Here is a 17,824-nt window from a genome sequence, read left to right on the forward strand (position 1 = left end):
CTCTTCCTGCTCACTGGAGTGTGGACCTTGAGGTGGCACACCTAGGAAGGCAGAGTACAAAGCCCTATACCACCCATGGGACTCATCGTGACCCTAAAGAACAGAGTAGAATCACTCTTCCTAGTTTCTGAGGCTGTAAATCTTCACAGACGCAGACTCCCTCATTTTTCTCCTGCAGAGTGGCTGATAATTCAAACCACTAAACTTTTAGTCAGCAACCCAACACTTAACCCACTACATCACCAGAGGTCCTTGAACCATGTTTAAACCACAGCTTAAATCTAACCTTACCCATCGTCAAACCTAATCCTAAATTGATACCATTTCCCACCATTAACTCATGAACTTGATGCTAATTAAGAACAGATCCTAGGAATGATGCGTGTTGAATCTATTCATTATGACCCTATCAGGGCAGGGTAGAAGTAATCCATGGGGTTTCCTAGCCAATCCTACTCAGAAGGCATTTTTTCCTTCATAGTAGTCAGTGAGTTTGAACCTCTGACCTTTCAGTTAGCAGCTGGGAACTTAGCCATTGTACCAACAAGGCTTTGAAGAAGGTTAGTATGTGGAGTTAGGAGAACATGTTCTGGCAAGTTTCTGATAATTTTAGTCTGGAGTCACACAGTTTTCTCCCCATACTCGTATTCTGCCAACTACTCAGGACAGACTTGACTGCTAACGGAAAGGTTAGCAATTTGAACCCACCCAGAGGCAATTTATAAAAAAGGGGCTGGTGATCTGCTTCTGAAAGGTCAAAGTCATGAAAACCCTATGGAACGCAATTCTACTCTGCAACACGTGGAGTTGCCATTGGTTGGAATTGACACAACAGCAACTGGGTTTATTTGGCTTTTTTTTTTTTTAAGGTGGGGCATGTGTACTTAATACAGAAATCCTTGTTTCATGGTCCTTGCAGAACCCAGCAATTAGCTTCAGCTTCCCCCAGCTCTAGACCCTTACTTGCACCTGTGTCTTCTTGGTCTGTGTCATCACCAAATCACACCTCTCTTCTGAAACTTAAATACATTGCTATTCTTACATGAGAACAATGCCAATAAGACACTAGCTTACAGCTGGTTCTTCTGGGTGTTAAGACTAGCACTGTGCAGAGCAATCTTCTCTCCCTGTCCTGTGACCAGTAGCACCTGTCACAGAGTTGATGGTCAGGGCTGACTACAGGGCAGGAGCGAGGAGAGGACAAACCCTTCCGACTCTTCTCTCTCTGCTATGTGGGCTCCTACGGGGCCCTGTGGCATTTTTATGTGGCGCTGTAGGATAAGCACTTGACCACAAACAAAGTCAGTCTGAACCACAGGTCGGTGGTTCAAACCCACCAGCTGTTCCTCAGAAACTCTATACTGGGTTGCTATGAGTGGGAATCACTCTACAGTACTTAATAACAACAACAAGGAGTCCCTGTGACTAAGTTTCCTCAGAAAAGTTGTATTTTGGCTCTCCACCTGAATTCTTCACTTTGGGACCCCTTCAGTCCTGAGGAACAGAATTTCCAAAATTTTTCAAAGTTTGTGTGTTTCTAAAACTTCACCTTTTACTGTCACCTGTGTCTATCATTGGCAGTCTTGAAAATACATGAAACTTCATTTGGGGTCTTTGGGTTCTTTTTTTCTAAACCATTCCTTAACAAAGGAACCCTGGTGACACTGTGGGTTCAGCTTGGGCCATCTCAGAAACCCTCTGGTGCAGTCCCACTGTCCTACAGGGTCGCTATGAGTTGGAGAGGACTCAGCGTAAGTGGGTTTTCCTTAGCAACTCCCACCTGGTGCCAGTATTACTGTCATTAGCTGCTTTTCAGGGGAGACAGTGACAGTGGTGGTTGTATGCCGCTGAGTTGGTTCCGACTCACAGTGACCCTGTATGATGTTAAGTGCCATTGAGTCGGTTCCGACCCATAGTGACCCTGAACAGGGTTTCCGAGGCTGTAATTCTTTACAGGAGCAGAAAGCCTTATCTCTCTCCCGTGGAGTGGCTGGTAGTTTCGAACTGCTGATCTTGCAGTTCGCAGCCCGATTTGGAACCACTATGCTACCTGTATAGAGGCTGTAAAGCTTTCCAGGAGCAGAAAGCTGCATCATTTTTCTGTGGACCTTGCTGTTGTTAGCAGTTCAGCTTGTAATCCACTATGATACCCGGGCTCCTTGAGGAGAAAGTAGAGGCCCTCCAAGATAGGGAACTTGCTCAAAGTCACATGACCACTAAGTAGTGGAACCAGAGCCCACCCCCAGACAGTCTGAATTTAGAGTGCATGCCCGGAACCACGATGACAATTTGCCTCCCTACTTCCCCACCTAATCAAAACAACCTCTCAAGCATCTGAGGACACCACAGACCTTCCTACCTCTGCACCGTGACTTATATACTGTTCTCTGTCTGGAATGTTCCTGTTCTTAAGTGCTGTGTCAAGTCGGTTCTGACTCATAGCAACCCTATATAGGGTTTCTGAGGAGCAGCTGGTAAATTTGAACCGCCAATCTTAAGGCTCAAACCAACCTTGATGTACAGTACATTATCCCACAGCGCCACACCAGGACTCCCTATCTGGAATGCCTTCCCCCATATCTACTTCCCAAGAGCCACTTAATCCATGAACTGTTTTCTGATTCCTTGCCCTCACAGTCCATTGTGAGCTTCTTTCTCTCCATTCTACTGCACATTCTTTTGTAAATCTGCTGAGAATGCTGTGACTTACAATCCTTGTGAACAGCTTGGTCAAGTAAATTCATCTATCAATCCCCACTGCTGAGGGCTATAGAATCAATTCAGACTCATAGCAACCCTGTACAGGGTTTTCCGAGGCTTTAAATCTTGGCGGGAGCAGAAAGCCTCCTCCTCTTCCTCCTGCGGAATAACTAGCACCACTCAATAAATGTTCGTTCTCACTAATGCGTAAATGGCTGATAGGGTTTTCCAATATGTTACCTGTATCATGGACTATTTTCATTTTAACAAAGCCCTAAACTAGGAAGTTGAGTTACCACGACAGCTCTTAGAATTAGCAAGTACGAAGAACACCTTTTTTCTGAATAGGAGGCCTAACTTTACCCCTGCACAGCCTAGAGGGCCTGCCTACTTCTAAAGCTGAACACGCTATACTACTTTATTGTCTCCTCTGTATCACTGTCCCCCACCCCTCCCACATTGTTCTTAATACCCAGAACCCAGGTGAGAACAAAGAGTTAAAATTGAGATTCCTGGTGAACTTCTCAGAAGATGGAATTCTTTCATAGTAACAGTGGCTCGCATCTCCTCACCCGGTAAAAGGCAGACGTGGGTTATCACAGTCTGCCACCTGCTTGTGGGCTCAGCCAGAAATCCCACTTAGGCTTTGCCAGCTCATCCCAGGGCCAAAGCTGGGTGAGTGGTAGTATGTGGAGGCCTCCTCCGGGTGCTCCCCTGGCTATAATTAGAACATTACAAGGGAAGTTATATTTAAGAAACACGAACAAGAGGACGATTCTGCTGAGCCTGCTCTTACCCAGAGCCTTTCACCAGACCCAGGGTGATGGTTTAAGATGAAACAGTCAATTTCTCCAAATGCCTCCCCAATCCAAACAAGGGAAAGACATCAAAGCACTTTCCATTTGGAAAGCTCTCGGGAGGCCCACTGTTTTAGGGGAAGAGAACTAGGAGGCATTATTTAAGATTCCTTTAACTGGTTCTGTGGAAGGAAAAAAGGGTCACTTCTTTCTCCATAGAAATAGATGGACCCAGCCTCATCTGTCTTCATGCAAATGTATCCAGGTTTGACAGCCTGTTCCCATGTCCCCCACCTTGAGCCCAACAGGTCTGCATTCAGCCGCAGCTGAGCTGTCCAGAGGGGAAGGCAGATCTATTAGGGACAGACTGGTGGTTCCACATAGAAATTACACTTGAAACATTAAGAATGTTCGCCACTGCTACCTAAACCGGGACCATCTGGGGAGTGTGAACCAGCCCCTTGCTGTGTTTAGCATCACACATCAGTGAAGTCACTAGAAGGCTCAGAACCAGAGCGTGATGGCAGCTTGTAGGGCTGTACGCCTAAGTAGGCATGTGTGTGTGTGCGCGCGTGCGCGCGCGTGTGTGTGTGTGTGTGTGTGTGTGAAAGAGTGAGAGAGAGAGAGAGACACTGCATTCACGAAAAGCAGCAGCAACTGGGAGGAGAGACCATCAATCTGTTACCTGAACCTCTGATTAAGGGCTGTGTCTGAGGTGTCTTTCTCAGTCCAGCTGCTGTTGGCCAGGTTGGGCCCTGGGGGCAGCTGTTAGAGACAGGCCCCTGCGTGCTACTGCCTCATTCAAGAGAATATATTGAGGAGCACTTTGTACCAAGTACCTTGCCAGGTATTCAGGTTACCAAGACAAAGGCTCTCAATGGAGCCAAAGTCCATTCCCTTTCTTCTGATGGACATTTGCTCCACCCTTATATCCATGACATACTTCAGGGACATAGGCCTAGAGGGTTGTCCAGTTCAGGCTGCATGATGTTGTTAAGTGCCATAGAGCCGGTCCCAACTCAGAACGATCCTGTATAGAATTTCCAAAGAGTGGAAGGTGAGTTTGAATCTTCAACTTTGCGGCTCAAACCGACCTTGCAGTCCAGTGCTTATCCTACAGTGCCACACCAGGACTCCACGATGGGGAAACACAGTGAGCAGTCAGCCAGGGCTGAGGTCACAGCTTCAGAGGGTGGGGTGTGCATATGCAACAAAGGTACAGCCTTAACATTAACTTCTTAGTTCTCAATGCTAAGGGCCTGGTGATGGTGGTGGTTAGGTGCAATGGAGTCAGAACTGACTCATAGCGACCCTGTACAGGGGTTTGAGGCTGTAAATCTTTACGGGAGCAGAATGCCTCATCTTTCTCCCATGGAACAGACAAATTAAATCAGGAGTGCTGCCAACCTAGCACAGAAAAGTTTAAGCAAACACCCAAGGTCTGGTGGGAATTGGTCAGGCCCCATTTAGGACTGATGGCCTAGTTGTGTAGGCCATAGAGGCAGCGTGGCATGAGTGAGGGAGTAACTATTCATTCAGACCTGTCAGCCTCATTCATGGCCAGTCCTATTTCCCCCTCATATTCCTCACTTCCCAGAACTGCTGACAGGGCAGGCAGGCCTCAGCCAAAAGAGGCTCGGCTCTGGAGAGATTCTCCAGCCGTTTGCCTTCGCTTCAGGCCTTCCTCAGGGTGAGGCTCTGATTACAGAACAAGAGCCATCTGCCACTGTCTGAAGCCCCAGGTGTAGCTCCTAGGCTTTAATCTCACCTCTTCTGTCTTTTGTTGAGAATTCCTCCATTCTAGGAACCCTGGCCCTGCCTGGCCATCTATAAAGGTCAGACCCTGGAGGCTCTTCACTAACTGACAGAAGCAGTCACTCCCCCTAAGGCCTATCATCTCTATGGGTTACTTCAAGCATCCCCAGAGATCCTGTGGTTGTGAGCATGCCCTGTAGAATCAGCTCCCAACTCATTGTGACTCCATGCACAATGGAAAAAAACTGCCCAGTCCTGCACCATCCCCATAATTGGTTGCAAATCAGACTGTTGTGATACACAGGGTTTTCAATGCCTGATTTTTTAGAAGTAGATTTCCAGGCCTTTCTTCCTAGTTCATTATTGTTTGGAAACTCTGCTGAAATCTGTTCAGTCAGCATCAGAGCAACACACAAGCTTCCACTGATAAAGATGGGGGTACCTGGGTACGAGGTGTGTTGGTCACAGGATTCAACCCAGGTCTTTTGCCTGGGAAGTGAGAATTCTCCCACTGAACCAGCGCTGCTCCCCATGGGACCCTGGACCACATGTAATTCTAAATTAAGATGGAACTAAACTGGCAGTCATCTGAGTAGAAACCTGGGTCTCCTTTGGGCTCTGGCAAGAAATTCCCTATCATCTTAGAGATTTCACTCTTCTCTCCGTAACTTTCCTACTTCTCTTTTTGGTTCTTTGCCTTTTCTTTTCCCTCTGCCTTTCACCTAAGGAAATTTTCTTCTTTCCACCCTGAAATCTTTTTTCATTTCAGGTCAAGGAGAAAAGTGCTTTGGGATCCACGTACCATATCTTTAATGTGATTATAGACCATGGAACCAAATTTATTCTTTATGACTTCACTAAATGCCCTCTGGTCTACGGAGCACAGTTCTGCTCTGCAACACATGGGGTCACCACGAGTTGGAATGAGTGTGACAACAACTGGTTTGGTTTGGGGTTTCTTTTGGTCCTGACTCAGCCAAATGCCTGGAGCTAGGCAATCCTTCATGACAGCAGATGGCAGGAATTCCACTGACTCCTGTGTGACTCTGCAGCGGAAGTAGTCTCTGTCTTACTTAACATGGTTGCTGAGCCTCCAGGAGTCTGAAGGACTCTAGCAGAGAGAGCAACAGAGAAGGAAAAGGAAAAACTCAAGCAGATGGATAAGGAAAAACACAAGAAGAAGAAGAGAAAAAGAAATAGTAGCAAAGAGAAGAAAAATGAAGGGGATGGAGGTTTAGGAGCAATACAGAGGAAAGGAGGCAAACTGGTTCTCACGGGTTCTCAGGGACTCATCCTAGTTTAGTAGAAAGTTCTACATGGTCATTCCAATGGATATGAGCTGTTTTCATGCTAACACAGGCAGCTGACCTGGAAAACCACTGTCCACTCACTCCTGCCTGACTAGGCTCAGAAACAGGCAGCAAGTCAAGAATGTGAACTGTTAAAGATGAAAGGACCACCGATGGTACTTGTACCCTCAGTGGGATGCGGTCATCATTGGATTTTCATTTTATTTGTTTAGTTTAAACTGAAGCTTTACTGTATTCTGGCACCATGTTTCATGTGGATTATCTTGTATCTCTCTACCTACAGGTTATGTACTATTAACCCATATACTATTGTTAGATGCAGGTGAGTTGATCACAAACCATGGCAACCCTAGGTAGAACTGTCAGAGTAGAACTGTGCTCCATAGCATTTTTTTTTCCCATTTAAAAAAGAATAATTCATTTTCTTTTCTGCTATTGATGAAAATACACACAGAAAACATATACACCAATTCAACAATTTCTACATGTAAAACACAGTGACCATGATTCTATGTGTCAAGTTGTGTGTCCATTCACATTCTCCTTTTCCAAGTTGTCCCCCACCCCATTAATATAAACTCACTGCCCCCACACTGCCTAGCTAACCTTATAGTTGCTGTCATCAATTTGGTCCCATAAAGATAGTTTTTTAAAAGAACACAAACAGTGCTCAACATAAATAGTCTTTACTAATGAAGCTAAACTATTGTTTGGTTTAAAGATTTCACGGAATATTTTAGTTTTAAGGTTTAAAGATCTCAGGATAATAGGTTTGGGGATTCATCTAGCCTCAAAGTCTGGATTTTGAAATTTGAAATTCTATGAGAATTTAAAATTCTGTTCAGCATTTTCCCCTTTGTGATCAAGATTCTTTTACAGAATCTCTGATCAAAAAATGTTCTGTAATGGTATGCTGCTGGCATTTTAGATGGGACAGGTTTTTATTGGAGGCTCCTGAGCTCTACAGGACATTGACCATACCTGGACCCTGAGCCCTAATGGAGAGCCACCCTGTATCACTATGATAAACGAAAGACTCAACTTTCCATCACATTTCTAATCTCCCTCGTCCAAAGGGCAGCCCTGGCCCTAATTGAGAACCACTGTGAATTCCCTTCAGTGAAGAGCTTCAAGAAAATTAAAGACTAGGGTTGTGAAAGAGTTGGTTTAGGTCAACAGAGGAATTTTAAAACATGGAAACTCAACCTTCAACTCCCTGTCTCTTTAAGCACCACAGAAAAAACCCTGAGTGTTCTGTGTAGAAGATGCTTTAAATACTCGAGAAAAGCAGAGTATCAGAAAGGACTCGTGGGTGGAGGGGGTGTGGGAGTCCCCATTTCCCTCTTGAAAGTCTGTCTCAGCAGATGCTAGTGCAGTTGTTGCTGCCTGCTCTCCCACTCAGCTAACTCCCTTTTGTCAACCCAGTGACACTGATCCTCCTTTCTAGAAGGATTATTCAGGCAAGTGCAAAAATGGAGAGGAATTTGGGGCTGGAAATAGCCCCAGCTGGAGGGAGGAGGTAGGTGAGGATATAAAGCCACTAAAATTATCTACACACAGGGGATGGGACCCCACAGCTGATGGACCTTTTGCCTGTTATGGTAATTTTCCACCCAGTAGGCCACTCCCAAGTTTCATGATGGCACTCGACACATTTAGAAATGACTTGATGGCCTTATGTAATGCTGAAATAATAGCAGTGATGGGGTCACAAAACCCTTCCTTGTTCTGACCATCCGGTAGGATTCCTAGTGTTTGGTGGAGAAGAGAGAATACCCATCTCCTTGACCTCTGTGGAGGCTGCTCACTTGTTCTGTGACACATTGAATCTCTTCCTCATTTCTTTATCCAAAGCCAGATTACCTGGAGAAAAACATGCTCGCTGGGAGCCATGGGTGGAAGCCGGGCAGCTGCTTTTCTCCAGGCTTCCTTCTAGGAACCAGAGTGTCCTGGGTCCTAGTCTGAAGCAATGGCGGAAACAGGCATCTGGAGAGGAAAGGAGGGGCTTGGGGATCCAGTTCTCACAATCCTTCATATTATTCTCATTGTCTGCATTTCTTTCTCTTTTCCCTTTCCTCCTATATGGGAGCCCCTTCAATCTCTTTCTTCCCCAAGCTCCATAACTAAGAAGCCACGGGTCAGGAGAAATTAGGAAGAGATTCTTCCTTCCTTGTACCACCTCAATCCATTTTTAAACTTCAGCCAAGATATTTGTCCTCTTGATTCCCTACCTACCCAATCTCCAAACAGGGAAGAGAAATGGCAAAGGCTTTGCCACCAAAAATAACCATGATCTTACTGAGTTTGCTCATGAAATTGTCAACATGAACCCAAAAGTAAGCGGGGCTCATACTTCCCACTTAGGTGTTTTGATGCTCAAACTTCTCACCATTTGTAAAAAGTTTATGTTTTCCCTGAACCATTAGCTCCTGAGGACTTCCCATGGGGTTGGGGACAAATTTTCTCTGGGTATGGAAGGAGGAGGGTGACAGAAGAGAATACCCTCTCTCTGACCCCTCTGGGAGCTGTTCCCTTCTCCTGCCTCTTTCTCCCAACTCCCAAGGCCTGCTCTGAAGCTTGAGGGGTTCCAGTTTGAACTCAGAAGGGCAGGATGGGTGAGGGTGAGCAGGCCCCGACACTAAAAGGTATTTTGCACTCACAACTTCAGTAGTCTACCAGCTGTCTTCTGCAGGTGCAGGTGTGGTCGCTTGCCTTGGCTGTATGACAAAGTAACCAGAGATTAGGGTTGGGAGTATGGGCCAGTGGCTAACCGAGGACTGGGGTTAAATACCTGACTCCATAGAGAATGACAAAGTGAATCCCCACACACACACAGTGATGTCAGTGGGGTCTGAACAGGAAAGCCAGGCCAAGGCCAGACCCTCTAACATCACCTCAGCAACCTCATTATCCAGAGGCCCAGGCAGGACTGGACAATGCTGAGCCCTTTAGTTGTCACTCCTGATGGCCTCCTCTGTCCCCGTCAGTGACCCAGCCCCTTCACCTAGTCACTCTGGTAGCTTCTTATGTTAACCTCAATGCAGTGCTATCATTCCTGATGAAGCAAACACTGCTGATGGAATTAGCTGGTGGATCTCAAAGTGTGGACTCCGGACCAGAAGCCTCAGCATCACCTGTGAGCTTGGTAGACCTACCTGCCCCAGATCTGACACACACTCAAGTTTGAGATCTGTGATTCAGGAACAACCATCTCCAGCTGGGGCCTCATTCTGTGTGCAAACCTTTTTCACCCTGTATTAACAATCAGCCCTCTCTTCCTCATTCTTAACAGTTAACTCCGATTCCTTCAACGGCATAAAAACCAACAGCTGTGGAGTCTACGCAAGAACAAAAATCATTTCATGTATAGTCAGTCCATCAACTTCTACCTCCTCATCTACCACAAACACTCCCTGATCTTCCCTCTTGCTTTGCTCCACCCTCTTGCCTCCTTTCTAAGTCAGTCATATAGCTTTTGATCTCATCAAACTCTTCCAAAATTCTGCTTCATTCATTTATCCCTTGGCTCTTGAACTTTAATTCTTCCTCCTGGTTCTTTCTCCTTTGCCTCCAAAAGCACTCTGGTGTTTCCAATTATAGAGAAAACCCCCAAACAACCTTTATACCTTTTGCAAACTGCTTATAATAATCTACTCTAATCTCCCTCCCCTGTACAGGTGAGAAACTGTGACACAGAGAAGTAAGTGGCTTGACCAAAGTCCCTGACTAGCTTATGGCAGTATCAGGATTAGAAACCAAGTTTACTGAATTTCTATACAGTGCTCATTAATACTCCTTGCCTGCTCCCTCCCTTCCTGCTCACACTCCCTCTCACTGTCTAGTTCAACCCCCTCAGCCCTTTTGACACTGCATCCCTTAATGTCACTAGATGCCACATCCTTTTCGGCTTCTCCTGTATGTCTTCAGGATCTCGCACCTCCGTCCTACTCTCCTCTGTGAAGTTCCCCATCACAACCTAGCTCCAGTCTCTATTATTTCTTCCTCATCTTTTCTGGTTCTTCTTCCTTAGACTCCTATGGCCTTACCTCCACCCACTTCTTCTCTTCTCGAGTGTCTATTCTTTCTCATAAACATATCCAACTAGCATTACAATGGCCACTCTTAGATATCACGATTAGATGGCTCTGATCTCTAGGCTCCAACTTCTTCAAACTTTAGGTCGGCAGTTTCAGCAGCTAATACACTCCTCCTAGATGCCTCAGAAGTACCTCAGCTTCCACAGTCCCAATGCGAACTCTCATCCATCTTCCCCTGTTGTCTCTGCCACCTAGTTTATCATCCTGACTTTCATCCCCACAGCCAGTTTCTAAGATCTCATTGACTTTACCTTTCCAGCCAGTTACCCTAACTCTGTCGGTTAAAAATTGGACACGCCTCTGACTCAAAAGCAATGGATTCACACTGGAATCATCTTCAAAGCCATGTGTTCTCATTCTGTGCAAAGATCCTTTGCCAGGTGGAAGAGTTAGACCTCTACTGCTCTAGACTAGACCTAGAGTCTAGGAGAAGAGCTTGACCTAGCATGTGCTCAACATTTGCTGAAGAGTGAAAGCTTCACAAGGAATGACTCAGCCTTCCTCCCTCCCTCCTCAGGCAGCAAGCAAAGTACCTCAGATGAATTCATGTCCCTCCCCTGCTTTATGAATGCCAGATTCCTATTTCTGGGTCATTCATTCTAACTGACTCTGGGAAGAGCTTATACAAGAGGGCTTCAAAAGTTCATGTGAAAATGAAGGCCGGCGAAGACACAGGGAAGTATGAAATGGTTAAAGGGGGTTGAGGTAAATACGGTTATAGACACAACCCTGGAACAACAGTGTTCTTCACGTAGATATGTGGACAGATGTACAGGCTGAACGGGAATAGGAAGGAGAGTGGCAGTATACCCACAAATAGTTAAGGGTCTGACACGATATCTGTACCTTTGCTGCAAACACACCTAAGAATGTGGTGGAGCATACAGAGGGAAAAATGATGGAAACTTCTTAGATACTACAAGCATTGTAAGGCAATGAGTTGCTGGGTTTGGGTCCAGGACCATAGTCTCTGTAGGTACCATGATTCATTGGCATAACACAGACCACAAAGACAATGTTCTGCAACCTATTTTTGTTGAGTAGCAACTGGGATCTTAAAAGTTCAGGAGAAGCCATTTAAGGTGTAACTATTGGTTCCTCCACGTGTGGAAGAAAGACGAGTGATAAAAATGTGAAGATGCTTGGAATCAACTAGCCCAATGGACAAATGGGATATATGAACATTGATCATCATGACTGTGAGACCAGAAGAACTAGATAGTGCCTGGCTACCATCGTTAACTGCTCTGAAAGGGATCCCTGGATAGAAGGGAAAAAAGTGTGCAGCAAATCTCAAAATTATATATATATATTTACTGGTCAGAAAGAGACTGGAGAAACCTGAGACTATGGCCTTTGACCACCCTTCAGGTCTGGAATGGAACTCATCCTTGTGGCCCAATTTTCAGCCAAGCAGTAGATACGTATATACAAAGGACAATAACACTAGTCCATACAAGATTAAAAGGGCAAAGGACAAAGTTGAAAAGGGATGGGAAGGAGGGTGGAATGGAAATAGGAACCAGAGGGAGAAAGTGGAATAACCATTACTACATGGAGGGGATGGTAATCACTGAGATGAAACAAAGTGTATATTTGTTGAATGTAAAACTGATGATCTTCTCTGTAAACCTTCACTCAATTCACAATAAAAAGTTGGAAGAAAAAAAAAAGTGAATGGGATTTTTCTAAGAACTTTTTGAAGTCCGAGCTCTGGTAGCGTACCGGTTACGAATCAGGCTGTGAACCTTAAGGTTAGCAATTCGAAACTACCAGCTGTTCCACAGGAGAAAGATGACGCTTTCTGCTCCCGTAAAGATTTACAGCCTCGGAAACCCTGTACAGGGTCACTGAGTCAGAAATGACTCCATGGCACGTAATCACCACCATTGTATGTTTAGTCTTCTGAGGCAACTTCCATCTTATTCAGTGACAGCAATTAATGGATGTTTGAATCAGAGAGGAAGAGAGGTAAGGTTGGATCACAGTTGGAAGTCACAGGTGGTGGTCAGCAGAGGATGAGGGTCAGGAGGCCACATAAGACAGTTCAGAAGAGATCCTACTCCCTAAAAGGACACACCTGTGGTAAAACCATCCTCCTCTCCAGCTCCTCTTGCTTCAAGAGTAGCCAACCCTTCCCCACTTTGATTTTCCTCTTTTTTCAATTCCTAAACACCAGTCATTTTAGCCAACATCCTTCTACTATAAAGGCTGAACACTAGGATTGGCCACAGGAAGTAGAATGAGAAGTAGGGAACCTTCCTTGGAACTGAAAATACTCAGTTCTAACCTGCTCTTCCAAAATCAGAAGCTCCTACTCCCACCTCCCCAAGGTCAGGAGAGTGGTGGTGTTCTAGTCCCAGTTCCATCATTGACCACTATGAGATTTAGTGTAAGACAGCAGACCTTTTTAGTGTTCTGGTTTCTTCATCTGAAAAAAGAAAAATGTAATACTTGCCCTGTTTACCCTACAGAATTGATGTGAAAAGAATAAAGTAGCTATGTAAAAACCATTCACCATCACCCAAGCATTCCCATTACATTTGATCCTGACAACAACCTGATGAGATAGGCAGAGAAAACACTCATTGATAGAACAGAAAACTAAGGCTCCCTCCAGATGAAGGACTTATCCAGGCTGCATGACTCATGTGACGGCGCTGTGGCCTAACCTAGCCATCTGTGCATGGCACTGAGCAGAGCCTGGAATGGGGAGAAAAGCTCAGATGACATAGCATGCTGCTATTATTAATAAAACAATTCCTTTTCCAGCATCACTACGGCTCAGGTTATGGCATATGGCAAACGCCAGTGGATTACCACTGGCTACTTTGAGCAACCTCAGAATCTCCGATCTGTTATTTCTTAAGTGGGTCAATTTGACCCCAGAACTAGGTGTGGACTCACTCCTTCTGACTAAAACAGGAAGGATAATTATAGCCAAGGAAGGAGATGCACCTATGGATGTTTCTGATGGCCCCATTGACAGATGGTAGTAATCACACTTTAAGCTGGGTTCAGAAGGCTATAAAATTTGAGGAGAGTTCCAAATTCTACTATTCCATCATTTTGTAGGTGAGAAAATTTAAGCCCATAGAGATTACATGACGTGCCCAAGCTCATATAGCTCGAAAGAAAGTGAGCAGGTCCCCAAATCCAGGTTTCCTACTTCTTGGTCCAGTGCTACTTCTGTGTTACCTGTTTGCAAGCTCCTCCCTGCATTTGTGAATACACAGAATATGAACCATGGAGGGACAAGCAGAGTGGGCGCTTTTCCTCAGGAAATGCCCCCGAGTGAGGAACGGTCCCTGTAGAGCTCAAATGCCAAGTTCAGGACACAGTTTTGTCCCCATGAATCAGGACAGCCCCAGAAGAGTGTGAGTTTGGCCTTGAGTTGAGGAGGAGAAGATATTACTCACGATTTGTCTCGTCTGCCAAGCCGTCTTGTGGGGCTTGCCTGTCTCCTTCGGGGAGACAGGGATTTTCCCCTGCTTCTCACCTGGGTAGGAGACTGGGCACTTGCAGGTTTCAGGATCTGAAAGTGATAAGACGCATTACTATACTAGTTCCTAAAGGACCCCCACCCTCATGATTTCTTATAGCACAGCCCCTGGCCCATCAAGATCCCCTTGTTTTGAAGGCACAGAGCAAGAGGTCTCCCAGAAGAGGAGGTCTGACACAGAGATGCTCTCTTATTCATCAATGGCAATAAGCAAGCAAGGATACTACTTCCAAAGGACAATCTGACTGATCACATATACCCCCACCTTTCCCAGGGCAGTGAGGGCTAGAGCCCAATGCATCCAGCTCCTGGGGCTGTATCTGGATGCTTGGCAAAGTTCTCCTTCTAAAGGCAGCGTTCCATCTACAATACTACAGAAACCAATTTGCTCTTCCTCCAACTCTCCCATCCATGCACAATGTAATTTATCAAAACTGTCCACTGGAGTTCCCATAGAGGGATAATGACAAATCCTCAGGTGCTAAACATAGCGAAGCCTGAAGTCCACATAATCCCTTTCTCCTTAGTGTATGCACAAGCCTTCTCCTAATGACTCCACAGCCCTGGAGGGACAAGGACAGGGGGCATCATGTCACTGTGGAATGGACACTGGTGGAAGAGAAGAGCTGATGATCTAGACTTTCTAAGGCCAGCATAGGGAATGCTTCCTTTCTTGTTACTGAGATATCAGATCAGAGATTTACAAAAAAGGGCTTTATAACTCACAAAACAAAGCAGTTATATCATGTGACTGTATACCCAATAAAGTAAGGTTATCAGTTCATCCTAGTACCTAAGACTCTCCCAGTTTTAGTACTAAAAAGTGTCCTGGGAAATCCCTGTTTTATGGAAAAACTAGGGTGGCTGGTCACCCTATTATAGAGTCAAAACAATAAAACTAGAGCTCTATTATGAACTGAAGCTAAGAAACTGAAGCTAAGATTTTAGATCTGGTCTCAAAAAAACAATTGCAGGCCAAGACTTTGCTTCAACTGTAATATCTAAAATGGTTTTAACTCTTACTTTTTTAACACAGCCAGGACTGTGAGGCTGGTGTATCACCAGGTAGTGTTTTGTTGTGTTACAAAGATAGGGTCACTATGAGTTGGAACCAACATGATGGCCCCTAATAATGTTACAGAAAATACTTTACTTGTTCTTTTGTTGTTAGGTGCCATTGAGTCCATTCTGATTCATAGGGACCCTCTACTGGGTTTCCAAGGAGCAGCTGGTTAGTTTGAACTGCTGACCTTGTGGTTCAAACTGATCTTGTGGTCCAGTGTTTTATCTCACATAGCCACACCTGACTCCATATCAAACTGTAAACAACTTACTTTTTTAGGGTGGTCGGTGAACAAGATAATGTCAAGAAGCTCTGACCACCCCAGACATATGGGACATGTGGCAAGAGGGCAAGTTCGGGAGGGGAGACAGAGAGAGAGAGAGACTGAGAAAGAATGGGGAAAGAGCTCTCTTGCATCATTCATTTGTCTTCCTTGCTGTGGAGTGGATTCTGACACATAAAGACCCCACAGGACAGAAGAGAACTTCCCCACAAGGTTTTCTTGGTTGTAATCTTTCTGGGAACAGACTGCCAAGTGGATTTGAATTGCCAACCTTTGTGTTAGCAGCCAAGTGCTTAACCATTGCTCTACCAGGATGCTTCCTTGCACCTACCTTCATTCTCATATCCCTGGCGTATTTCTCCAGTTCCTTCCTTATGTCAGCCCTCAACATCTTGGAAACATTGAGGACCAGCTGCTTCCACTCAATGGGCTGGAAACTGTGAGGCTCATGGGGGACGTACAGCCCAATCTTGACCTTCTTGACTGTGTGCAGGTATTTCTTGTAGGAGTCTTCAAAGTCAAAGATGAGGTCACTCAGAGTCCGAAAGGTCAATGGCTTGTCCATCAGCTCAGCCCTTCGGCTCATGCCCAGGGAGCCATAGCGGCCATTGCAGTAAATCCCCAGCACAACATGGTGAAAGTAATTTCCTGAGAAGTAGGTTTTAAAGCTGATGGGGAATCGCTCAATGGAAGGCTGCCCATTGGTTAAGTATCTTAGACCATCTGAGTCAAGGAAGAGGAGACATCCTAGAGAATTCACACAGCTTTTGGCTGCCCACAAAAGGAAAGTGGCCCATTGGGGTCAGTGAGTCGATCCCCGCCACTTCCAAGACTCACATCTTGCCTTTCCAGACTAACTCTTTTACAAGATTCACTTGATATATAGTGCATATCAAAAACAGCTTAATATGTGACAAAGGGAAAACTCATCATTCCTCTTGTTCTTGTTTGTTTAGTGCCTTTGAGTCAGTTCCGACTGACAGCGATCTTGTAGAGGGTTTCCAAGGAACAGCTAGTGAATTTGAACTGCCAACCTTGCAGTTCAAACTGACTTTGCAGTCCAGGGCTTAAGCTATAGCCCCACACCAGGATGCTTGTCAGTCTCTCTAGTAATTAAAAAATGCAAAGCAAAATAGTGACAAGGAACTCTTTCCTCCTTCAGGGGCAGAGCTACAGTGAAACCTGTGAGAGCCAACTTGATAGAATTGACTTCTTGTTTCAAGCCTCCCAAGTATGCACTTTTGGCAGGGTGCAACCTTCCCACTTTACTATCCACTCTCTATTAGTGGAAAATATTTGAGCTTTCCTTCTCTGACAGGTTCTACCTTGCACAGGTTTGGTTTTCCTTTTTACACAATTAGAACAATGTGGTAAGACCATGTTTTAAACATTAAGTGGGAGGGGGGCAGACCAGGAATTGGCGGTCACTGTAATGATCCATGTAAGAATGAAAACTAGAATCAAGGCAGTGGCAATGGAGAGACAAAAGAAGAAATGGAGTTGCTGGTTATCTTGATGCTAATGGCAAATGATGGAGTCCTGGTATGGCGCTATGGGTTAATGCGCCAGACTGCAAAGTCGTTTGAACTGCAAGGTCGGTGGTTCAAGCTCACCAGCTGCTCCTCAGAAACCCTATTCAGGGTCACTATGGGTTGGAACTGACTCGACAGCACTTAACAACAGCAACAACAAATGGCAAATGACAGAAAGGCATCAGAACAGTTCAGATCTGCATATGGTCTGCTCCTTTAGTTGGCCCTGGCAAAGCCATGCCAGCAACCTTAGGCACGAGATAGAAAGCTGCCTCCAGCATCCAAACATCCCCATCCTACTGACATCACACACTTTGGCTCTCTCCACTTATTGGCCCATTTGGACACAGTAACCCAGGCTCTTCCTGTTACTTTAGTTTTGGTTCAACAATTGAGCAGGGCACAGCTTCAGGGAACTGCTCCACTGATTCCAGGCATTATGAACAAGCATCAAACCTCGAGCTCATCTACAAGTCCCCGGACAGCCTGGCAAGGCCAACATTTTATTAGCGATCCATGTTTCAGAACAGAACTAGGGCTTCTTGACTGTACTCTTTGTGGAAGTAAATCACTAGGCTTGTCTCCTAAGGTGCCAAAGAATGCGTTTGAACCACCAAACTTTCAGTTAGCTTTTGTTGTTAGGTGCCAGTGAGTCGGTTCCAACTCATAACAACCCATTATAGTGTTTCCAAGGAATGGCTAGTGTGTTTGAACTGTCGACTTTGTGGTTAGCAGTCCAGTGCTTATCCTACAGCACCACACCAGGACTCCTAAAGTTAATGTGG

General features: G+C 45.3%; 1 protein-coding gene across 2 annotated transcripts in view; it reads right to left on the reverse strand.

Moving 5' to 3' along the window:
* VASH2 (vasohibin 2) overlaps positions 1–17,824 on the reverse strand; it is a 48,213-nt gene that overhangs the window by 3,619 nt on the left and 26,770 nt on the right. For both annotated transcript variants that reach the window (XM_006834014.1, XM_006834015.1), the window contains 2 exons: positions 15,839–16,220; positions 14,079–14,194 (listed from right to left, as the gene is read on the reverse strand). In XM_006834014.1, coding sequence (XP_006834077.1) covers positions 14,079–14,194; positions 15,839–16,220 — 498 coding nt within the window. The remainder of the gene's footprint in view (positions 1–14,078; positions 14,195–15,838; positions 16,221–17,824) is intronic.

The sequence above is a fragment of the Chrysochloris asiatica genome, unplaced genomic scaffold, assembly GCF_000296735.1.
Source record: "Chrysochloris asiatica unplaced genomic scaffold, ChrAsi1.0 scaffold00009, whole genome shotgun sequence".
Classification (NCBI taxonomy): domain Eukaryota; kingdom Metazoa; phylum Chordata; class Mammalia; order Afrosoricida; family Chrysochloridae; genus Chrysochloris; species Chrysochloris asiatica.